Below are 24,017 nucleotides of genomic sequence, written 5' to 3' on the forward strand. Positions count from 1 at the left end.
CATGAATTGTAAAACTACACAATATTGATGGCAAGAATAAACAATTTAGTTGATATATAATATGCTCTTTTAATAGACAAGCATTTTTATAAATATTACATATAGTTAGCCGATCCTTTGAAAGGAAAGACTGCTTCCCTGGCAAACAATGAAGACTTCTGACCACACACACACACCAGATAAACTAAGAACAAAAGCACTTGGTTTCAAAAAGAACAACTTGTGTGAAGCCAGCTGTTCATATTCTGTTATAGACAATAGGACTATAGACAGAGCTCTCAAATGACACCTGCTTTACGGAAGACAGACGCTGAGGTTTTCCCTAGGCGCCCGCTCACCTGAGGACATTTGCATTGTAAATGAATCTCTACTACTATGGTGACCATAATGATCTCATGTAACAACAGCCTATTCAGGTCACCATGGGGAGGTATCCATTTTCTTTCCTCGGGGCAACGGGACAACATGACCTTTACAAAATGGATCCTCTTTAGTTGGAAAGAGTTTGAGCAGTAAATGTGTACAGTGTCCTCTAAAGTAAATGAGTGAAAACCATTGAAACAGGATCACAAAATATCTTGAAACTGACTTTGTTCAGAGTGCAAAAAACTTTTTAAAATAGTTATTTTTCTTCATATAACTTAACAGGTTACATTTTACTTGTGAAATGTAACTACTATATGAGAGGGGCAAGGCAAATAAATGTAATACATATGGGTCTTATTTCACAAATACTGGACAGGTCAAGGTTACTGTTCACCCATCCTAGACTCAGGGTAGCAATTAATATTATTTGTCTTTGTCCCCGTTTCAGTTATCAAAGATTGTATCAGCTTATCCGAGTTCTCCAGTTACTACAACAATGCACCGTTGTTGCCTAGCAATCCGGCACAGTTAAAAAGTTGCTCCGTGAGCCTTTACATGACAATATAAAAGATTCCCGAGTAGGCAACTGCTTCAAGAGAGTCTGAAACATGGTGAGAGCGTTTTCTAAAATCGAATGTATGCTTGCAATTTAAAAAGTTAAAATATTTAAAAGACATACATTTTGTAAAAGATTATGATTTTAGTAATATTTTCATGTTACGGTTGTCATCATGGAGGCAATTACCTATAGACTTATCTTTTTTTTTTTTAACTCACCAGGCCATAGCAATTGAATTATTTGAAATAATTCAATCAAGAAACAGAAACGAGTTTCTCAAATTAGTGTAGCAAGAGTTCAGCTGTTTCCACCACAGCTTGTCTCAAAAAAATCATCTTCTGCATGTGACTTGAGTGATTCCTTTCTCTCTCTCCAGGGTGAATGTATCTCTGTCCACATTGGCCAAGCTGGGGCTCCAATTGGAAATGCATGCTGGGAGCTCTATTGCCTAGAGCATGGGATCCAGCTGGATGGACAGATGCCAAGTGGGGGGGGAGATGACTCCTTCAACACCTTCTTCAGTGAGACTGGGGCTGGCAAACATGTTCCCCGTGCAGTCTTTGTAGACTTGCAGCCAACTGTCATTGGTAAACAGGAGGCTTTTATTAACAGCTGATGGAATTTGACAAAAAGCATACGTCAATAGTTTTATAAACGTATTGTTGTCTCCCAATAGATGAGGTACGCACAGGTATCCACCGCCAGCTGTTCCACCCTGAGCAGCTGATCACAGGCAAGGAGGATGCTGCCAACAACTATGCCCGTGGTCACTACACCACTGGTAAGGAGATCATCGAACTGGTACTCGATAGGACTCGCAAACTGGTAAGACCCAACCTAGTCATCTTTCTAGGTGGATGTACCTTCTATCTTTGATATAAAAAAATACATGGTTTGTGACACATTCCTCCGTGGTTCTTTCAGGCTGACCAAGGCACTGGGCTCCAGGGCTTCCTGATCTTCCACAGCTTTGGAGGAGGCACCGGTTTGGGTTCACCTCCCTGCTGACGGAACGTCTCTGTCAACTATGGGAAGAAGTCCAAGCTTGAATTTGCTATTTACCCTGCTCCCCAAGTTTCTACTGCTGTGGTGGATCTGACAGAGTTCCAGACCAACTTGGTGCCCTATCCACTTCCCTCTGGCTACCTATGCTCCAGTCATCTCCGCTGAAAAGGCCTATCACGAGATGCTATCAGTGGCTGACATCACCAACGCCTGCTTTGAGCCAGCCAATCAGATGGTGAAATGTGACCCACGTCACAGCAAGTACATGGCCTGCTGCCTGCTCTACCGTGGTGATGTTGTGCCCAAAACTCTGCCATCGCCACAATCAAGACCAAGCGCACCATCCAGTTTGTGGACTGGTGTCCCACTGGCTTCAAGGTCGGTATCAACTACCAGCCACCCACAGTGGTCCCTGGCCAAGGTCCAGAGAGCTGTGTGCATGCTGAGCAACACCAGCTTGATAGCTTGTAAATGTGCAAACAATCCATTCAGGACCGCATCTCTCTCTCTCTCCCCTTCATAATTTGCATGTTTTGAATTGCACAAGCCATGTCTTCAATAAAACACCATTGTCTTACAGTGTGAATGATAATCAGCATTGTTCTCCATTCACTCATCACCATATGAATGCGACTTGTATTAAAAAAGTAGGGCTACTCTTACACTAGGCTAGAAATCCAGAGGCTGACGATCAATCAAACAGAGACTATTCATCACAGCCCTATGCTACAAAATTCTTCACCATGAGTGGCTTCAATAAGTTACCAAAACAACATTAACGGTCATTCAATAAATTCTCGCAAACTAGGTAGGGAAGCTACAAACGGTATTTTACATTTCATTTTTCGATCTTGTGTAGTTCTAAAATTGACTAAAAATAGTATTTAAAGTTCAATGAAATACCTCATCCACCCACAACATTTATTAACAAGTTACACCTCACATCAAAGTTTGATCAAAATCTAGTAAAATACACTGAGTGTACAAAACATTAGGAACACCTGCTCTTTCCATGACAGACTGACCAGGTGAATCCAGGTGAACGCCATGATCCCTTATTGGGGTCACCTGTTAAATCCACTTCAAATCAGTGTAGATGAAGGGCAGGAGACAGGCTAAAGAAGGATTTTTAAGCCTTGAGACAATTGAAACATGGATTGTGTATGTGTCATTTAGAGGGTGAATGGGCAAGACAAAATATTTAAGTGCCTTTGAGCGGGGTATGGTAGTAGGTGCCAGGCGCACCGGTTTGTGTGTGTCAAGAACTGCAAATCTGCTGGGTTTTTCATGCTCAACAGTTTCCCGTGTGTATCAAGAATGGTCCACCACCCAAAGGACATTCAGCCAACTTGACACAACTGTGGGAAACATTGGAGTCAACATGGGCCAGCATCCCTGTGGAACACTTGACACCTTGTAGAGTCCATGCCCCGACGAATTGAGGCTGTTCTGAACGAAAAATGGGGTGCACCACAATATTAGGAAGGTGTTCCTAATGTTTTGTACAATCAGTGTATGTGATTGAGTTGAAATGTAACTAGGCTCGTCTTCCAAATGTTTAGTTGGAGCCAAAAATAAATAGCTATATCCATAGCAGTTCAGTCTTTGTAAAGCTGACCTACAATTGTGTTCTCTACAAAACTAGGTTAACAGGGTACTTAAAAAGGTGCCATCTCCAATATTTACTATCATTTAAATTAATGATAAAGGCCTACACATCGATTCTTAAGAAAGTATTACCAATATAACTTATAAATGCCCCTTGAGCATGATTGAAAAAATACATTTAGGATTGTGACAAATATTTCTTACTTTAAAAAGATTACTTTCGGTTTAGGTTACTTATATGCAAAGTTGCAAACCCCTCCCCTGTGCTTTGAGTAGTTTCTTTCCCTTCCAGTAGAGCCAACTTCCATTTCCTGTTCTCTACATTAAATATTATATTAGTGATAGTGATTATGAAAGATATTAGTCATCCCACTATGTAACATCTGCTTGTCAACCTTTTTTGCCCGAGGAGCATTCCTTTGGGTTATAGAGTCTTTTTGTGTGGAGTGTGGACTGTGCTTTGAAAGCAGAACTACAGCTCTGACTCTGTCCCTGAGAAAGATTAGCAGCTTGCCGAGGGGCCGCCCCTTTTTTTGTGCTAACAGTCGCTCCCGCCAAGAGAAAATAATACAGCTTCCTGCACCCCCCCCCCCCCTCCACCAGACAGTATAAAACCCCCACCGTGGCCCCCTCCCCCATTACAGCCTTCATTCTCCGAATCCTCAACGTCGGCCGAAGGAAAGAAATCTGTCAAAATGGTGAGTGCTGAGTACTGCAGTTGATTCTGAAAAAAATAAATAACTACATTTTAGACAAACAAAGAGAGAAATAAAAATGTCCTTGAACATTTGTACATTTTACATCAAATATATAGAGGTATATTTATTTCTAGTTTGTTAGTGTTTGATAACTATACACTATCATTGGCTAATGTTACAGTTTTTTTATCTTATAGATAGCATTAAAAGCCACACTGCCGTTGTTGGATAGGCTGTGGGTTTGGGTGCAGTGGAGACGGACTCAGCACTGTGACGAAGGGGACTCAGAGCATGTGGGGCTGACGCCAGAGAACTGGCACAGTTTCCTCCACCAGCGGGAGGAAAGCACATTACAGTCAGAAGCACTTGCCTCAATTTGATGTAGAAATGAATTTTCAAGAACAATTATTCCATTTGTTTGGGTGGAGAGGTATTTACAAAATTGTTTACTTGACCATTTGTTTTGGCTAAATGCTATTTTTTTGTACTTTCATTCTTGAGTAATAACAGGGGAGGGGATGTTTGTATCTGGGTTGAGCAGTTATGACGGAAAAAAAAGTTTGAGTATGGTTCTAGAGGACACAATCAGATATCCTGTCTGTGCGTTACACAAAGCAGCGCGCTTTGGCACTGAGGGCTGAGTGGGGAGTGGCTTGCCGGGCTATGGATTTTTCCTCTGTAGCACTGGGAGTTCATAACAGCACTGCTGGTTTCATTGGAGAACGACTTCCCCCTCTCATTGAAGACAGGGTTAGTTCAAGACCGACCGCAGCACTACAGGCATTGTTAGCAGAAAACAGGATCCCCCCATTATAATGAATGGAACAAATTGCAATCATCATGGTCAATCTTCCTGTAAATAAATGTTTTTTTGGGAAGACAATCACGGTACCAATAATTGGGGTTCACACAGCTCAGTCACTGTGGGGCTGCAGTAATAGCCTGCATATGACTCAGCATTCAGCTGCCCAAAGCTTCACAGCCTACGGAGGAGCAACCCCACCCTTTAACCAGCTGTCGTTGGGGTAATATAAGATTTAAGGATGGGACAGGTGTTAGACACAGTAAAATGACTACCCTCACTATTGATTCATAATAATTTGTTTCCTAACAATAGGACTACTGATTTGCAGTTGGTAAGGATGGTGCTTGTTGCCAAGCAGCAATGACATTGAATCCCTGGCCTATGATCGATTCAGATATCTAGACTGGGACAGTGAGAGAGAGTATCATTGGAAACTGTGGGCTATATGCATGTGACCTGTCTGCAGCCAGGAATCTAAAACGGAAAACAAAGGAAAGGACCAGAAATAGAAGGCCCTACCTTCATCATGAATAGGATTCACAGATGTCAGGGCTGATTTCATTGTATGGATCATTTTAAGATTTTCTTCCACAGCCAGTTCCATGAATAACACTTGCTCTTATTCATCCAACGGAGCTCTTCAGAGTTGGTGCAGGTGTAAGCGGTTTCTTGGCCATAAACAGTTTGGCCTGTACCTAGAGCCATTGATGAATTGTAGTGTCAACATTTGTCTTTTGTGTTTGATTGAATAACAGATAGGATATCCATGAGCATTCATCAGTTGAGGGATGACGTTTTCTTGATGTTGAGCTTCATGAAGGCCATAAGTTGACATCTCTGTTTCTCTGCAGCGTGAGTGTATTTCTATGCATGTCGGCCAGGCCGGAGCCCAGATGGGCAATGCATGCTGGGAATTGTACTGCCTGGAACATGGGATCCAGCCTGATGGACAGATGCCCAGTGATAAGACTATTGGTGGGGGAGATGACTCCTTCAACACCTTCTTCAGTGAGACTGGGGCTGGTAAACATGTTCCTCGTGCAGTCTTTGTGGACCTGGAGCCAACCGTCATCGGTAATGAACCTATCCTCAATTACAAAATGTAAAACATGTGTAGTAATCATTTTTTTTCTTAAAAAAAGATTTCTGGCAGTATCTGTACTTTGATTCTAACTGGCTTTCATGCTGTCATTCCACAGATGAAGTACGCACAGGTACCTACCGCCAGCTGTTCCACCCTGAGCAGCTGATCACAGGCAAGGAGGACGCTGCCAACAACTATGCCCGTGGTCACTACACCATTGGCAAGGAGATCATCGACCTGGTACTCGATAGGACTCGCAAACTGGTAAGATCCATTTCTTTGCTAGGCCTTGTACTGAAACCAAAAGGTATACATTTCAATGAAGGGTAATAATACAAATGTATTCCCTTTGTTTCTTTCAGGCTGACCAGTGCACTGGTCTCCAGGGCTTCCTGATCTTCCACAGCTTTGGAGGAGGCACAGGCTCTGGGTTCACCTCCCTGTTGATGGAACGTCTCTCTGTCGACTATGGGAAGAAGTCCAAGCTTGAATTTGCTGTTTACCCTGCTCCCCAAGTTTCTACGGCTGTGGTGGAGCCTTACAACTCCATCCTGACCACCCACACCACCCTGGAGCACTCGGACTGTGCCTTCATGGTGGACAATGAGGCCATCTATGATATCTGCCGCAGGAACCTGGACATTGAGCGCCCCACCTACACTAACCTCAACAGGCTGATTGGTCAGATCGTCTCCTCCATCACCGCCTCCCTGCGTTTCGATGGAGCTCTCAATGTGGACCTGACAGAGTTCCAGACCAACTTGGTGCCTTACCCCCGTATCCACTTCCCTCTGGCCACCTATGCTCCAGTCATCTCTGCTGAGAAGGCCTACCATGAGCAGCTGTCTGTTGCTGACATCACCAACGCCTGCTTTGAGCCAGCCAATCAGATGGTGAAATGTGACCCACGTCACGGCAAGTACATGGCCTGCTGCCTGCTCTACCGTGGTGACGTTGTGCCCAAAGATGTCAACTCTGCCATCGCCACCATCAAGACCAAGCGTACCATCCAGTTTGTGGACTGGTGTCCCACTGGCTTCAAGGTCGGTATCAACTACCAGCCACCCACAGTGGTCCCTGGAGGAGATCTGGCCAAGGTCCAGAGAGCTGTGTGCATGCTGAGCAACACCACCGCCATCGCTGAGGCCTGGGCCAGGCTTGACCACAAGTTTGACCTGATGTACGCAAAGAGAGCCTTTGTACACTGGTATGTGGGAGAGGGCATGGAGGAGGGAGAGTTCTCAGAGGCCAGAGAAGACATGGCAGCCCTGGAGAAGGATTATGAAGAGGTGGGTACTGACAGCATCGGAGAAGAAGATGAAGAAGGAGAGGAGTACTAAAGGGTGTAGCTCCTGATCTGCTGATGTTCCATTAATATAGTCTACCAGTCCCGGATAGTGCAAGTAGTAAGAAAACAACAAAAAGGGTTTAACGGACTAATATTGGAAATCATTCCATAGAGTAAGCACATTCCACCCAGCTACAAGAAGAACCTTCCTGCCTCACATCAGCCATTTTAAATAAAATATGAAAATAAAATGAGTGTCTTGTGTTTATTGGATGAAACCTCTTGGTATGTCAACATGAAGTAGCAGATATATCTGACACGTTGATCACAACTACAGCGTAATTTTGCAAAATAATATGCAGCATCATCTGGATGTGTGCAACAAAAGTTCTACATTCCCCTTCTGCTACCATTTCTGTCAAGCCGTCTACGTATACAGTTTAAAGCATATGTTCAATAAATTCAACATATGCACAACACAGAAGCCACTGCAACTGCCTCTGCAACGCAATGCTGCAAGGCAAACGCAGTGTTCCATTGGAAATGAATGTACTTCTGGTGTACCAACCAATACAATGACGCTGTCGGTGTGATCGAGGCGTGAGGTGATGTGTCAAGCTGAGAAAAAGATTCATCATACAACTGTAGGACATTTTAAAGTGAGCAGTTTCTAAAGTAGGTGGTAGGCCAAGCTATACGGAGCTGCAAAACTTACAAGTCAGACATTTAGAGAGGTTTACTGAACCAGATTTGATCAAACATTAACCCTCTCACTCTCCGCAATCTCTCCAGATGTTTTCTGACCATACAACTGCTACTGCATCCTATAGTACAGATCCTGTGCATCAAAATGCACTCAAGTTATAATACTGTATGCTGGAAATTTATGGAATTCACTTTCATTGGTAAACAATCTCCACTTTGAAAAACAACCCAATCCTCTTACTGAGCTCTTCACTGCCTTGCTAGCAATGAAGAGATTAAACATGCATTAGGGCCTAAATGTAAACAGCCTTTCCCTTCTATGGTTGATTGAAGTGATGGTTATCCTGCATCCTGTTGTTAAATCCCACTTTGTTAGACCCTCAAAGTCAAAATATTGCTGTCTACCAAACCCAGTATCAATAAGAGGACTTAAAGTATAGGCATATATAAGAGAAAACAATAACTCATTGTTTTCGCGGTTTCTGTGATTATCTACCTTATGACATACACTCTACACATTTTCTAATAGTGCTTTCATGACAACTGGGAACTCTCTGACATCAGGGCGTTCAAAAGAACTGGGAACTCTCTGACAACCGACGTCAGGGCCTTCAAAACAACTGGGAACAAGGGGAAAAAACGAGCTCCGACTGGGGAAAATCGAACTTGGGTACTCTTTCTGGAGCTCCGACTTGCCGCCCTAAATATAACTGACGTCATTATTTGACCTCGTATTTTCCAGAGTTCCCAGTTGTTTTGAACGCGGCATTGGGAACTCTGTACAAAAACGAGTTCAAATCATGACGTCAGCGATCTTCAGGACAGAGTTCAAGAAAGATGCCCGATTTGGAATTACGAGTTGGATGACCGCTCAAAACCGTTTTCCGAGCCGGAGCTAGTTTCCCCACCTCTTGCTATCAGATTATAGTCGAACGTAAACTAGACTGGGCAATAAAATAGTGAGCTGCATTGTTTTTTTTCACCAAAGGAGAATACGACTACCATGAAATTCGTCAGGAGACAATCTTAAAAGTACACATTTTCGCTAATTCTTTCTGTATGAAGGGGATGCTATGCCTGAAGTTAGCTAGCTCTTCTAGCTAACGGCTCTCTGGCGCGCGATATGCCTTCATGGCTTGCCAAAACATTGTTATTTTAAATTGAATCAAAAGGACTTCGTGGTTGAAAGCACATTTATATTACTGTAACGTTATTAATGTTCATAACACTTGGATTGGATGACTTTGTCAGCATATTGGGATGAAACCTTACCTCACACTAGCTCTTGTTGGCAGGTGCCAGCCTCGTGGTGGGGGGACGTCAGTCTGTTTGCATGGCACATACGACACGTGCATGTTTGAAAACCAATTTGACCCCTTGAACGATTGTGATTGGTAGGATTTGAATGTCCAAATGACCCAAAAAAATGAAAACCTGCACAATAAATAAGTAAACATTGAAAAAAATATCAGAGAAAACAGCACTCAGTATATTAGGCATTTGCAACACACACATCAACGTTTATTAGTTACCACACAAAGTTACAAAATAGGCATTTTTCATATTTTAACATTTTTTGTTTATTTTTTCTGGTTTGCTTGAGGTAAACAACAATAATTGAACAAATCATTTACAACAATCTATATGGCACAGGAAGAGGGAAGTAAGGGTTAGTCATTTTTCCCAGAGAGTTAGTAAAACACGAGAACATGGAATGTGAATGAGCAGGGTTTGAGATTTGGGTAAATTGTAAACAAATACACTCTGAGGAGCAGGGAGAATCGGAGTGACAGCTGGGAACCCTTCTTGACTCACATCCATCCTCAATCACCAACCACAGCCGAAACCTTTGTGATGACACTCTCTGAAAAGGACATAGTTCTTTGATGTAAAACGTTAAATTATTATGATTTTTATCTACCTTTGAGAGAACAATAAGCCATCTCAGCTCACCCCAATAACCTGGAACCCGTTCACAAGGGGACTCTGTCAGAGGACACGTATAGAAGATGACAGAAACACCCTCTTCCTCATCACCACCACCACCAAAGAGAATAGCAAGAAATCGAAGGCATCATTCAAACAGGAGAGAAAGCACAAAGAACAGCTTGGTCAATCTACACCATATTGTAGAGAAAAGGGGAGGTAAGACACAGTTGATGATTGAAGATATAATTCCATGGCGCAAGGGAAGGATCATTGAGTGGGGGGGGGGGTCTGTGGTACAGGCAGGTAGGCAGTTCTGGATCAAGTTGGTTTCACTGGGGCAGGGCTTTCAGGATGGCATTCACCTCCTCCGCCACAGCGGTCAGGGCAAACTCAAACTGCTCCTGTAGGGAAAATGATCATTATGTGATTTAAATTGAACAGTGAATAGATAGGTTATAGTCCAACCTTCAATTGTAGATGTGCGTTATGGTCTGATGACGCAATGCATGTCATGTTTGGGAATTTATCCACCATAGATGATATACTGTACATACACAATGTTGTGTTTATGACAGTACCTTGGTGCGCACCATCCCTGGTCTCTGGTCACGGACGTGTTCCAGGGTAGCAGCAATGTCAATCTCCTTCACCCCTGAAATAAAACTTCAATTTTAAGCCAAAAATGCATGCAGAAAACACTCCTATACCAAAGTCACATATACATTTACATACACGGAAATGGACAGTCTAATATGCTTACCCTTGGCCATGCGGTTCAGAACCATGTCAATCAGGATGTAGGTGCCAGTCCGGCCTGTACCATCACTGTGTAGGAAAACATGAACATCTTAACATTAATAATAGACCAAACCACTGACTGAACAATAAACATATCAATTTACAACTGTTGTTTGCTGAGGAGGCTGGTGGGAGGAGCTATAGGAGGACGGGCTCATTGTAAATGGCTGGAATGGAATCAATGGAACGGAGTCAAACACGTTATTTCCATATGTTTGGTACCGTTCCATTGATTCCATTCTAGCCATTACAATGAGCCCGTCCTCCTATAGCTCCTCCCACCAGCCCCCTCTGGTTGTTTGTTTCCTGCTGTGTTTTGTGTATGTAATGTGCAAGCTGTGCTAAGAATTCCCTCGTTGGACAATAAACGCCAATCTAATCTATATAGCATGCATTATTTAGTCATAACACCACCATAGATAATGGAGTGCATTCAGAGAGGAAGAGGCGAAGTGAGAAGGATAACTCGGCCCAAAATCTCTGCTCCCCAGCAGGTGGCGTTATTTCATTTTTTTCCCGCTCACCAAGCAAGGAGTTTTTGTATGGCGGTCAATGAATGTCGAATTTGGTTAACAAAAAAATGTAATGGTTTATTTGCTACGTGAGGTTTATTTGATCGAATATAAGTTTTGTAATTCTTAGGTTGTTGCGCGTGTATTGATATAAGTAGAACACGTGACCTCCAGGCAACTTTTTATCGAAGTTGTGCCTGTGCTATGCGGGATCTTTAACCGTTTTACAATTCATCGGGATAGGGACGTCTCAAGGATCCCAGCTAGCAAATACCATTGCGGTTGTTCATTGGCTAGAATTACATTTTTACATGTTAGTCATTTAGCAGACACTATTATCCAGACCGATTTACAGCTGTGAGTGCATACTTTTTTTGTATCCCTGGAGTTGCAAGACCCACACTCTACCAACTGAGCCACACGGGTCAGAAGGGAGTGGCGGTTCTAGACCATTTCAACTGGGGGGGACCAAGCTGGGGCCAGTTGTACTGTTAGAGGGGCCAGTTACATTAGACGTTATTGTTGTCATCGTTTTCTTCACTGCATTGCAAGCATTAGCAGGCAAAAGACCATGTTCATAATCATCATCGTTGCCACTGTCTAATAACAGATGTAAAAAAAGAAGATAACTAATTTTTGCTATGTAAAAATTATTTCATACTCCACATTTAGGGGGGCCACAAGGGGGTCCAAAATTGTTGTCACAAGGGCACTGCCCCCCCCCCCCCCCCAGAACCGCCACTGTCAGAAGGGTCCCACCTGTCTTGCCTCGTCCCGACTGTCTTCCATTTTTTAAGACATTTATTTTCATTGTTAGGGCGGCCAATGGAGCATCTGGGTCAATATAGTGGAACATCAGTGCTACATTTCCACTCTCTCCGACAACACCTGAACCAAGCAGCATCTGAAAGAGAATGGCGAGGTTCTGTCACCATGTGGACAAAAGTGGTATTGCAAACGTTGGTTTACCTGCAGTGTACAATGATCGGACAAGATCTGCCTCTGTAGCACTTATTCACCTTTCTGTGGAGATGCAGAGAGAGGGAAATCAAATATAAGTGAAAACTGAATTAATAGTGAACACTGATGGAGAACATATATATTGATCATGCTTGACAAATGGCAAGTCATACAAACGTCAGATAAGCTAAAATGAGGACAACAACACAAATCCTAGCTCGATTGCAGCCGTGTCCTAATTAATAAAAAATGTAAAAGTCGCATTCCAGGCCGTTTACATTGCAGATGTTGCATTGCATCAACCAATGGTTGCGTGCCACGTCATCCGACTGTGCAGTTGGGCATCAGACTGCGTAATCATACGATGTGGCTTGCTGATCTTTTTTAAAGACCTATGCAAGCATTAGGAGATCTGGCAGCAATATAGTCACACTGGAACGCAGCCTAGCGGTTCTAAACAAGCAGTCAGTGTGTATTCAATATGGAGGAAAACAGCCCTGTTTGAAGCTCCACTCCAGTTTAACAATCATTATAGGATGAAAATAACTTCTAGATAAAGAGGAGCGTTCGCAGCATAGTGATGAGGAGGAGAGTCAAAAGGGTGAGAGAAATGTAGACAGAGAGAGTATAAAAAAGGGAGAGAGACGAGGGAGCAAAGGGGTTAGGCGATGGACCTCCTGCTGCAGCCACACCTGTCCATGATCATTTTTGTGACTATGCAACTGGACCCAGACTACTAGCTGCAAATCACAAAGATGACACGGACAGATATGTAAAATATCATGAGCCCGCTGACCTCCATCGCAAGATAGATGTGTGAGAGCAAAGAAGAGGAGGGACAGAGGGTGTGTCCAAGGGAGAGATGTGAGGAGGGATTGAAAGGGAAAGAGAAAGGCTAATTAAGTAAAGACAACACACACAGAGAGACAGAGAGGGTAAAAGGAAAGAGCAGGATGGATGAGTGAAATGACATGTGTTTTATATGTTTTTGTCATCCCATCATCTAGTAGGGATCAGATGAGGAAAATGGATTGAGGATTACAAGGAGTTGTGGACAGAGAAAGGTCTGTGAAACTGACACTGTTGACGAGTGACAAAGGAATTTGATACCAAACAAGGTAGGAGCATGGTCTGGCAAAACCATAGGATGTATCATATAATAAAATCCCTTCCAAACCTCAAAATGTCAAACATTCTGTTGTCCTGTAAATCTGGGTTGTGTTCATTATAGCATGCAATATTTTAAAGTGTTTTTCAAACGGAAAACGAAAATGAGCAGTAGTCATTCCCTGTTTCAGTCCATTTTTTCCCCCTGTTTCGTGCCTAGTAAACACAACCCTGCGTTCAATGTCCATGCGGTACCTGCGGAAGTCCAGTAGGGTGCGTGTGGAGGTGGGGATGCCCTGGGCAGGCCAGCTGAGGAAGTGGAACTGGGTGAGTGTGCGGGTCTCCTGGGTCTGGACGTTCTTCAGGTAGAAACTACGAACCAGGAAGTCATTGCACCAGATGTGCTCCGAAACCAGGTTCACCTGATGGACACACAGACTATTGTTACAGATCAGGACAGACAGACACACACACACCGAGTCAAACACACACACCTCATAGATGTGGTAGAGGGAGGATCCCTCGTCAGGCCAGTAGCGATCACACTGTTTCTCTCCGTCCTCAACCAGGGCTGTCATCATCACTATCACCGTGCAGCCATTCTCCCAAACCATCTATAGAGGAACACCATCACACACACACACACACACACTAGAACATGTAAACATAGAGCTTGGAGACCAAAAACATCATAATGTAGTCCATAGTGTAATCTTCTTTCATCATCACATTGGCATATGTTGAGTGTTGATTTATGTGAACAAATGTTTGTACACATTATATGGTTCAAGTTAGGGTACATTCTTAAAACATTTAGATTAAAGCAGCAGCAGCAACAAATTGGCATTTCCCTAAAGGGACAATAACATTTTGCATTTGAATTGTATTCATATTACACACATGAATACTCATCCGGAGTGACTGACCTGCCAGAAGTCGGAGATGGTGTGAGACAGGGGTCCTTGGGTGGCGATGTACGTTGGCATCCGGGGGTCATGCTCGATCTAGGGGTCACAGAGTGGAAAGATCATCATGGGTCACCTCCTGGCGTCCACAATAGAGGACACTATGGACACTGGTGGTCACCGTGGCGACGGCTCCATTCACTGACCAGTGGCATTTACGGGGCGGGTGAGTGGATCTGCTTCCCAAATGGCACCCTATATAGTGCACTTCTTTTGAACAGGGCTCATAGCACTCTGGTCATAAGTAGTGCACTGGGTAGGGGACAGAGTACCATTTGGGAAGCATCATGGGAGAGATTCCACGACTAGTGTTCCAGTTTGATCAATGGAGGGTTGGTGTCGGAGACGGCTACAGGGCCATAGGTGAAACCAGGGCCATATTCAAAAAGAGTATCAGAGTAGGAGTCCTGATATAGGATCAGTCTTTTAGATCATAATGACAGATCATATGGATTCTAGATCAGCACTTCTACCCTGAGGCTCTTTTCTAATACAGATCAGAGTGATATATAGAGAAGGCTTTGGGTGGGGATCTATCCCTATGAGCACAAGACATTGAAAATACATATTTTTGGTTGCAAAGACGTTAAAAAGATGTCTTTCAACCAATTTTGCTCACTGGGATGGATCTGAGTTAACTAGACAGGTACCATGGTGACAGCGGGGATCAGGATTACTTCTTACTATGGTGCTGGCGTTGATGTAGTCGGTCCTGGAGGGGTTGTTCTCCGCCTTCATCTTCACCCTGGAGTGATCATCTGCAGAGCAAAGACAACACACAAACCTAGAATCATGGAGACCGCCTGGGTGGTTTAACCTAGAATCATGGAGACCGCCTGGGTGGTTTAACCTAGAATCACGGAGGCCGCCTGGGTGGTTTAACCTAGAATCACGGAGGCCGCCTGGGTGGTTTAACCTAGAATCACGGAGGCCGCCTGGGTGGTTTAACCTAGAATCACGGAGGCCGCCTGGGTGGTTTAACCTAGAATCACGGAGGCCGCCTGGGTGGTTTAACCTAGAATCACGGAGGCCGCCTGGGTGGTTTAACCTAGAATCACGGAGGCCGCCTGGGTGGTTTAACCTAGAATCATGGAGACCGCCTGGGTGGTTTAACCTAGAATCATGGAGACCGCCTGGGTGGTTTAACCTAGAATCATGGAGACCGCCTGGGTGGTTTAACCTAGAATCACGGAGGCCGCCTGGGTGGTTTAACCTAGAATCACGGAGGCCGCCTGGGTGGTTTAACCTAGAATCATGGAGACCGCCTGGGTGGTTTAACCTAGAATCATGGAGACCGCCTGGGTGGTTTAACCTAGAATCACGGAGGCCACCTGGGTGGTTTAACCTAGAATCACGGAGGCCACCTGGGTGGTTTAACCTAGAATCACGGAGGCCGCCTGGGTGGTTTAACCTAGAATCACGGAGGCCACCTGGGTGGTTTAACCTAGAATCACGGAGGCCACCTGGGTGGTTTAACCTAGAATCACGGAGGCCGCCTGGGTGGTTTAACCTAGAATCATGGAGACCGCCTGGGTGGTTTAACCTAGAATCACAGAGGCCGCCTGGGTGGTTTAACCTAGAATCATGGAGGCCACCTGGGTGGTTTAACCTAGAATCATGGAGACCGCCTGGGTGGTTTAACCTAGAATCAGAGGCCAGGCCACCTGGGTGGTCTAGCTGGTGGTGCCGCCGGTCACCCTCAGCATACAGTCTGTGTGGGTTTAATCTGACCCACTGTCAGATTAAACCTAACTTTCCTGTCCGTCCACTTTTCTAGCCTGGTCTCAGATCTGTTGACATGAAATGTTTGGTGAGAGATTGACAAGGAGCAAAACAGCCCAAACAGCTCTGGGACCCAGGCTATCACTTTCTGTTCAACAAAAATCAACCAAGAAAATACAAAGGGAAAATAAATCAAGGAGGAGATGTGGAAGAAAGGAGGGAAGAAGAAAGAAGGATGAGGGGAAGAAGAAGAACTTACAGGGCACAGAGTCAGGGCAGCGGTTCTTCTTCAGGTTGGTGTCACTCTGCGCCACAGACATGGTGCTGGGTTCAGCCTGGTAGGAACACAGGGCCTCCCACTCCTTCAGCAGACGGTCCTTGTTCTTCAGGTGGTCCTCCATGTAAGCCTGTGAGTTAGGAGGACAGAGGAGGCTCTCAGTACTAGGGTGACTCTTACTTATATAATACACTACACTTTTCCTCTGTCAATGACTTCAACTGGATGAATCTGTATTTTAGAGTCTGATGGTTAATGTGTATTTAATTGTCAGTACCAGACCTGGATTCAAATAGTATTTGTTTTATTTCAAATATTTTTAGGGTTTGATTGAGCCTGCCTGCAGTGCCAGGTGGGTAAGATTTGCACTTTTGGGACTAGTCCATTGGTTCCACTGCAGAAAGAAGTTAGGCAAGTTCGATCAAGCGCAGCAAAAGTATTTGATGGAAAACAATACTATTTGAACCCAGGTTTAGTCAGAACAGCGGTAGAGAGATCTGAGGCGGAGTAGGAATACATTAATTAATGAATACATAGAGTAAATGTTCAGAGTGACACTGACCAGGATCATGTGACCGGTGGAGATGTCCATGTTGGTCTGCGCTGGTTCCTCGCACCAGGAAGAGGTGCTGCTGTGGGAGCTCGGGCTGGGCTGGGGCGCGTCGCTGGGCTGGGGCGCGTCGCTGAACTGGGACGACACACTGCTCACCCTAGACGTGTCCATTCCTCCTCCTCCACCACCTCCTCCTCCTCCTCCACTAGCACCCCCACCACCCCCCGCAGCTCCTGCCCCCTCCTGACGCTCGAAGAGTCCCCTGGATCCCATGTGCTGACGACACAGGTCCTGACAGAAGGAGAAGGGGACCATGACAGTCAATGGGCTTTCTATGGACACAATGTATTACTAAATCAGGGATCAATGTCCCGTGGATACAGTCACACTGGTAGTCCTGGGAAGTTGGGGTCTGCAGCATGCACAGGTCTCTTTCAATACATCTCATGTCTCAGACTAGTGAGACCTGCTTGTACAGGTTGAAAACTAAAGAGTGAATGTGTTCATGTTGGACTGTTTGTGAGTTGTCTTTTTAGGGAGTATTACACTGTGTTGACATTGGTGAAGAGAGGGAGACATAAGAAAACTAAGATATAGCGGCTGGACAAACCCATGTAAGATAAATACTTTATTGATCCCCAAGGGGAAATTGGTTTGTCAATCATATCTCATCGAGCAATGTGCTGTCTGTCTATAGTCTACAGTACTCCCACTTGACTTGGTCCTGCATGACTGAGGTGTCAGTTGACGGCTGGGCCTACTTACCTATGTGTGTGTGTGTGTGTGTGTGTGTGTGCACCTACCTGGTACTCCTGGTGTGTAACGCTGCCTCCCTCTGGCCCCAGGCCTAGCTTCTCAGACGCCAGGCGGTTGGTATGGCGACGCAGGCAGACGATGGTCATTGTCGCCACCAGGATCCCGCCAACACAGGCCACACCCACCATGGTCATGAACACCCAACGGGAGCCATCTCGGACCCGGGTGGCCTGAGGTAAGCCCCGCCCATCAGTTCTCTGTCGAGAGGGGAGGTGACAGAGACAGAAAGAGAGAAGGAAAACAACATTTTTACCTGAATATCTCACTGATGAGCCAATAAAATAGTTTTTGAAAGAGTGTTTATCCGTTAGTGGAAGGATGAGACTCTGGTTCTTTAGAGCCCCACTAATGTCCCGCAACAGAAGAATTGATCAAAGTTATTATTATTGAGGAAGTGGATGAGAGACAACCTGGGTGGTGTTTATTAGGGTGAAAATGTTTTGAAACAGTGTGAAACGTCCAATCAGAACAGAGATATTCACGTTGCAAAACGTTTTTCTACATTGTACCCCACTGAATGCAACACAAGTACTGTTGCAGCCTGACCCCCAATCATTTATTCTCTTTCATCTCTCCTTCTCCTCCCTGGTTGCCACGGTTGCCTCTCCTGCACTCCTGACCTCTCTTTCCTCTTCAGAGGCCCCAGGAATGTGCTGAAGGATTTGGGGGTTGGGGAATGGAGCTATAGTCTGAGACATTGGGGTAGGGGGGTGGAGCTATAGTCAGACATTGGGGTGGAGCTATAGTCTGAGACATTGGGGTAGGGGGTGGAGCTATAGTCAGACATTGGGGTGGAGCTATAGTCTGAGACATTGGGGTAGGGGGTGGAGCTATAGTCAGACATTGGGGTGAGGGGGTGGAGCTATAGTCAGACATTGGGATGAGGGGGTGGAGCTATAGTCAGACATTGGGGTGAAGGGGGTGGAGCTATAGTCAGACATTGGGGGGGCCCGAAGATGAGAGATGGGAGAGAAAAGGGGGAAAGGGGAAGAAAACAGAAAAGGGGAAGAACCGAATGACCCGTTTCTGGAGACGAGTATTAAGATCTCTCTCTGGACATGAGGTGAATTTACCTAACTGACATCAGGGGATGCAGGGGTGAGGGGTGGGTGTAGGAGAGGAGAGTCGGAGGAAGGGGGCGATGGGTGTAGGAGGGGAGGGAGGGAAGAAGAGAGGGATGGGTGTAGGAGGGGAGGGAGGGAGGAAGGGAGGAAGAGAGGGAGGGAAGAAGAGAGGGATGGGAGGAAGGGAGGAAGAGACTGATTGATTTAAGGCAACAGAGAGACCGAGAGGTTGCAGTTTAGATTGAAGACAACAGAGAGACCAAGAGTGTGATTCAATAGAAGAGTAGCGTGATGAGTACAGTAGATAGACTCCAGATCATTCCATTACTGCAGACATTGACTTCTGTCAGTATGGGAAGTGTCTTCACTCAGTTTGTTGTTGCCAGAAGCGATATACAACTTCATTCATCACTATTGTGAGTGATGCAAACATAAGGCCTACTTTTTTCCCCCCACAAAATAATAATGGAATTGACAACTAGAATTAAAAGGTTTTAAACTTAGATTACACACACTGGTATATGTGTGTGTGTATGCACAATTTCAGACTTTCAGATCTAACGGACATTATTGCAGTATTCCTATAATTCAAGAGAGAGGAGAGATTGCCAACGTGATATTATACAAAATGCAAACAAGATAAAGTTACAATGTGCACCAACACTAATTACTGTAACCTGATATAGGTTCCCTTAAATGTTATAATATTGATAGAAGTGTCCTCAAACAGATTAAATTCAATAAGTGTTATTTGCTGTACGTTCTTGAATATGTTGTTAAAATCTTCATTATGATTAAATACCCAGATAAACCAAATCATAATCTTTGACAACGAATCATGCGACAATACCACAAACACCACGCGGGCTGGGCATCTCGTAGATGTGCGTGCGCTATGCCGGCAGAATCTGATGAAAAAAGTCTAAACTAACGGATAACATTAATGCGTAAGCAATTTACAAATGGCAACTAAATTGTAGACATATTTGAAGTGGAGCTAAATATAACTATTATAGAATCAAATTAGGCCTATAAGAAATACAATTCTCGACTTGGGCCCATAATAAAGAATAACTCTAGACAAATCTACCATTCAAAAGCCTATTAGTAGGCTAAATATAAGCGACACTCACCCAACATCCACCTTCCGTGAAAGAAAGACGACTTGACTTTGATAGCGCACAAAAGAAAATAAGATCTGTCTCTTGCTTTCCATAATGCGTTTATAAAGTGGAGAATAGCGCATCATTTGATTGAATTTTGGCGGCAGTGTGACCTACTAGCTCAGGCCCAGGGACGATTTGAGACGACCAAGAGAGGTGTGGTGCGCGTGACCAATATGAATTAAAGAGACAGTCTTGTGTCTTTCGGGAGCGCGCACGTTTCGTTCGACCGCAAAATACGTTTGTCATATCAAAGGATTTTATCCATTTGGTATTTCAGGCCGGGAAAAAGAGTTTGACTGTGAAAATGCACAGAAGAATGCACAGAATATTGCTGATGAATGCCAATAGATTCTAATGCAAAGAGACCCCCGTCTCTCGCACACACACACACTAATTTGTAAGTCGCTCTGGATAAGAGCGTCTGCTAAATGACTTAAATGTAAATGTAAATGTAAATGCAGCATAACATGCTCTTACCTCACCGACACCTGTCTGCAGGATCTTCAGAGCAGTTTCAGACTCCAGAAAGCTCTTCTCTGCAACTGAGTAAATTATAAAACAAAATCAAATAGTTGCCATCTTGCAAAAAAATTATATTCTTGCTATTATATATAAAAAAAACACCAGAGTGGCTCAAAATCCCTTCTATACCCCTATCTCACTTTTTGTCCAAGTTGTGTGTGTGTAGATATTGTCTTGGTGGTTTACACAGAGCAGCGGGACATTGGGTCAATTTGACCCCGTCTGACCCCAGTAACAGGTCCACTTACCGGCTTTCTCTGCCACGTCTTCAGCACTCAGGTTCTGGCTGTTGGGCCGGACACGGAATGTCAGGGCAGGCCCCACCACACTGTAGAGAGACAGACAGGAACATTCCATCAAACTATTGATTGATATAGCTGGGGCCGGGAGAGAGAGAGAGGGGTGGTGGGATGGTGGTAGGAGCAGGAGGACTGGGGGGTGGGGGGAGACTTTATTTTGGGTGTGAATAAGCCCCAACAACGACTACCCCTACCACTTTATTTTTTTCTTATAATCTTTTTCTTAGGGGGTGGACCAACTTTAATATGGATAGATTGTTGCTTCCATCAATGTAATTGTCTGCATCATTTCCAATCCCCCATATATTTTGGGGGGTAAATATATATATATCCATATACATACATACATACATACATATACACACACACATACATACAAACATATATACATACATACATATAAACATTCATACATATACACATAGATACATACAGTACAGTTGAAGTCTGAATACACTTAGGTTGGAGTCATTAAAACTTGTTTTTCAACCACTCCACAAATTTCTTGTTAACAAACTATAGTTTTGGCATGTCGGTTAGGACATCTACTTTGTGCATGACACAAGTAATTTTTCCAACAATTGTTTACAGACAGATTATTTCACTTACTGTATCACAATTCCAGTGGGTCAGAAGTTTACATACACTAAGTTGACTGTGCCTTTAAATAGCTTGAAAAATTCCAGAAAATTATGTCATGGCTTTAGCAGCTTCTTATAGGCTAATTGACATAATTTGAGTCAATTGGAGGTGTACCTGTGGATGTATTTCAAGGCCTACCTTCAAACTCAGTGCCTCTTTGCTTGAGGGAAAATCAAAAGAAATCAGCCAAGAGCTCAGAATAAAATTGTAGACCTCCACAAGTCTGGTTCATCCTTGAGAGCAATTTCCAAACGCCTAAGGGAACCACGTTCGTCTGTACAAACAATAGTACGCAAGTATAAACACCATGGGATCACGCAGCCATCATACCACTCAGGAAGGAGACGCGTTCTGTCTCCTAGAGATGAACGTACTTTGGTGCGAAAAGTGCAAATCAATCCCAGAACAACAGCAACGGACTTTGTGAAGATGCTGGAGGAAACAGGTACAAAAGTATCTATATCCACAGCAAAACGAGTCCTATATCGACATAACCTGAAAGGCCACTCAGCAAGGAAGAAGCCACTGCTCCAAAGCCGCCATAAAAAAGCCAGACTACGGTTTGCAACTGCACATGGGGACAAAGATCGTACATTTTGGAGAAATATCCTCTGGTCTGATGAAACAAAAATAGAACTGTTTGGCCATAATGACCATTGTTATGTTTGGAGGAAAAAGGGGGAGGCTTGCAAGCCGAAGAACACCATCCCAACTGTGAAGCACGGGGGTGGCAGCATCATGTTGTGGGGGTGCTTTGCTGCAGGAAGGATCTGGTGCACTTCACAAAATAGATGGCATCATGAGGAAAGAAAATGATGTGGATATATTGAAGCAACATCTCAAGACATCAGTCAAGAAGTTAAAGCTTGGTTGCAAATGGGTCTTCCAAATGGATAATGACCCCAAGCATACTTCCAAAGTTGTGGCAAAATTGCTCAAGGACAACAAAGTCAAAGTATTGGAGTGGCCATCACAAAGCCCTGACCTCAATACAATTGAAAATTTGTGGGCAGAACTGGAAAACGTGTGTGCGAGCAAGGAGGCCTACAAACCTGACTCAGTTACACCAGCTCTGTCAGGAGGAATGGGCCAAAATTCACCCAACTTATTGTGGGAAGCTTGTGGAAGGCTACCCGAAACGTTTGACCCAAGTTAAACAATTCAAAGGCAATGCTATCAAATACTAATTGAGTGTCTGTAAACTTCTGACCCACTTGGGAGTGTGATGAAAGAAATAAAATCTGAAATAAATCATCCTCTCTACTATTATTCTGACATTTCACATTCTTAAAATAAAGTTGTGATCCTACCTGACCCAAGACAGGGAATTTTTACTAGGATTACATGTCAGGAATTGGGAAAAAACGAATTTAAACGTATTTGGCTAAGGGGTATGTAAACTTCTGACTTCAACTGTACATACATACATACATATACACACTTTTGTTTTAGAATATACCTTTATTATTCCCCACAAACCCTACCACCCCTCTCCCAATTGGAGTAAACTAATAAACAATAACACTTAGGCTTCTACCTTCAGTTTATACATATTATACACATTTTACAGACACAATCTATTTTACAATAGTTATATTTTGTTTGTTTTTAGTCCTTCCTCTAGTTCTGATTTCCTCAACTCCTACGTCCTCTCTCCTCCGTTCTGCCTCACCTCCTTTTGAAAAAAAGTCAAAGGTGATCGAGGAGAAGCAACACGGATGAAAATGCGCTTGAATGAAATGAGACTCTCCTTCTCCACTTGCTAATGACGTTTACAGGGTGGATCCCAAAATAAATGTGTAAAGAGATAAAAACAAACTAAGTTAGATAAAACAATGAGTAGCATTTTGTTCTTAAACATGTGCATGGTTTTCTCCTCCGCCAAAACAAAAGCTGATTCAAAAGGGTTGTGGCAGATTTCCAAACTTTTCCACAAAGGACTCAGGTAGAATCCAAATGATTATCCTCGATGAAAGGTGGCTATCGAGGAGGGGAGGACTCTTCCATTCACCTATTAATGAATTTAGATTTCCTCAACCACTCGACCACTCATAGGTTTCCGGGTCACAGAGGTGAGAGGGCGGAGGAGAGAGGGTGTAGGAGAGAGGACGGAGTAGAGAGGGTGTAGGAGAGAGCACGGAGTAGAGAGGGTGTAGGAGAGAGGGCGGAGTAGAGAGGGTGTAGGAGAGAGGACGGAGTAGAGAGGGTGTAGGACAGACTTTTGCCCAAATGAGAAAAGGCCACAGAGGGAGCTCCACCTCGTCGCCACACCCGAGTTTGAGCTCAGCGGTCAAGCAGTAGAGGAATGGAGCATGTTTTTTTGTTTGTTTTTTTAACCCCTTTTTTCTCCCCAATTTCGTGGTATCCAATTGGTAGTAGTTACAGTCTTGTCTCATTGCTGCAACTCCCATACGGACTCGGGAGAGGCGAAGGTTGAGAGCCATGCTTCCTCCGAAACACAACCCAACCAAGCCACACTGCTTCTTGACACAATGCACATCCAAACCGGAAGCCAGCCGCACCAATGTGTCGGAGGAAACACCGTACATCTGGCAACCTGGTCAGCG

The 24,017-nt window shown here is 44.2% G+C and overlaps 2 protein-coding genes across 9 annotated transcripts in view; one reads left to right on the top strand and one right to left on the bottom strand.

Annotated features, from left to right (window-relative positions):
- Positions 1-959: 959 nt before the first annotated feature.
- LOC139532689 (tubulin alpha chain-like) lies at positions 960-7,664 on the top strand. 2 transcript variants are annotated; one of them, XM_071330622.1, is made up of 6 exons: positions 960-977; positions 1,302-1,512; positions 1,602-1,750; positions 5,893-6,115; positions 6,241-6,389; positions 6,488-7,664. In XM_071330622.1, the coding sequence occupies exons 1-6, from the start codon at positions 975-977 to the stop codon at positions 7,463-7,465; spliced, it is 1,713 nt and encodes a 570-aa protein (XP_071186723.1). In that variant the 5' UTR covers positions 960-974; the 3' UTR covers positions 7,466-7,664. The 2 variants fall into 2 exon arrangements, with proteins under 2 accessions (XP_071186723.1, XP_071186722.1); XM_071330621.1 differs by lacking the exons at positions 960-977; positions 1,302-1,512; positions 1,602-1,750 and adding an exon at positions 4,115-4,236.
- A 1,946-nt stretch (positions 7,665-9,610) lies between these two features.
- Positions 9,611-24,017, bottom strand: part of LOC139532686 (receptor-type tyrosine-protein phosphatase-like N) — a 32,359-nt gene continuing 17,952 nt past the window's right edge. For 5 of the 7 annotated variants that reach the window (XM_071330616.1, XM_071330618.1, XM_071330615.1 and 2 more), the window contains 13 exons: positions 20,758-20,837; positions 20,465-20,529; positions 17,745-17,954; positions 16,951-17,232; positions 16,371-16,518; positions 15,074-15,147; positions 14,351-14,428; positions 13,919-14,038; positions 13,680-13,846; positions 12,327-12,380; positions 10,808-10,872; positions 10,626-10,699; positions 9,611-10,448 (listed from right to left, as the gene is read on the bottom strand). In XM_071330616.1, the coding sequence (XP_071186717.1) occupies positions 10,377-10,448; positions 10,626-10,699; positions 10,808-10,872; positions 12,327-12,380; positions 13,680-13,846; positions 13,919-14,038; positions 14,351-14,428; positions 15,074-15,147; positions 16,371-16,518; positions 16,951-17,232; positions 17,745-17,954; positions 20,465-20,529; positions 20,758-20,837 (1,489 nt within the window). In that variant the 3' untranslated portion in view covers positions 9,611-10,376. Of the gene's footprint in view, positions 10,449-10,625; positions 10,700-10,807; positions 10,873-12,116; positions 12,262-12,326; positions 12,381-13,679; positions 13,847-13,918; positions 14,039-14,350; positions 14,429-15,073; positions 15,148-16,370; positions 16,519-16,950; positions 17,233-17,744; positions 17,955-20,464; positions 20,530-20,757; positions 20,838-24,017 lie in introns of those variants that run through there. The other 2 variants (XR_011666633.1, XR_011666634.1) reach the window with 2 other exon arrangements.

The sequence above is a fragment of the Salvelinus alpinus genome, chromosome 10 (genome assembly GCF_045679555.1).
Source record: "Salvelinus alpinus chromosome 10, SLU_Salpinus.1, whole genome shotgun sequence".
Taxonomy (NCBI): Eukaryota; Metazoa; Chordata; class Actinopteri; order Salmoniformes; family Salmonidae; genus Salvelinus; species Salvelinus alpinus.

What these genes read in the sequence shown, in the direction of transcription:
- LOC139532689 (XM_071330622.1), top strand. An exon ending in CTTGCAGCCAACTGTCATTG is followed by an intron (nt 1,513 to 1,601) that starts GTAAACAGGAGG and finishes GTCTCCCAATAG; the next exon opens with ATGAGGTACGCACAGGTATC. An exon ending in CCTGGAGCCAACCGTCATCG is followed by an intron (nt 6,116 to 6,240) that starts GTAATGAACCTA and finishes GTCATTCCACAG; the next exon opens with ATGAAGTACGCACAGGTACC.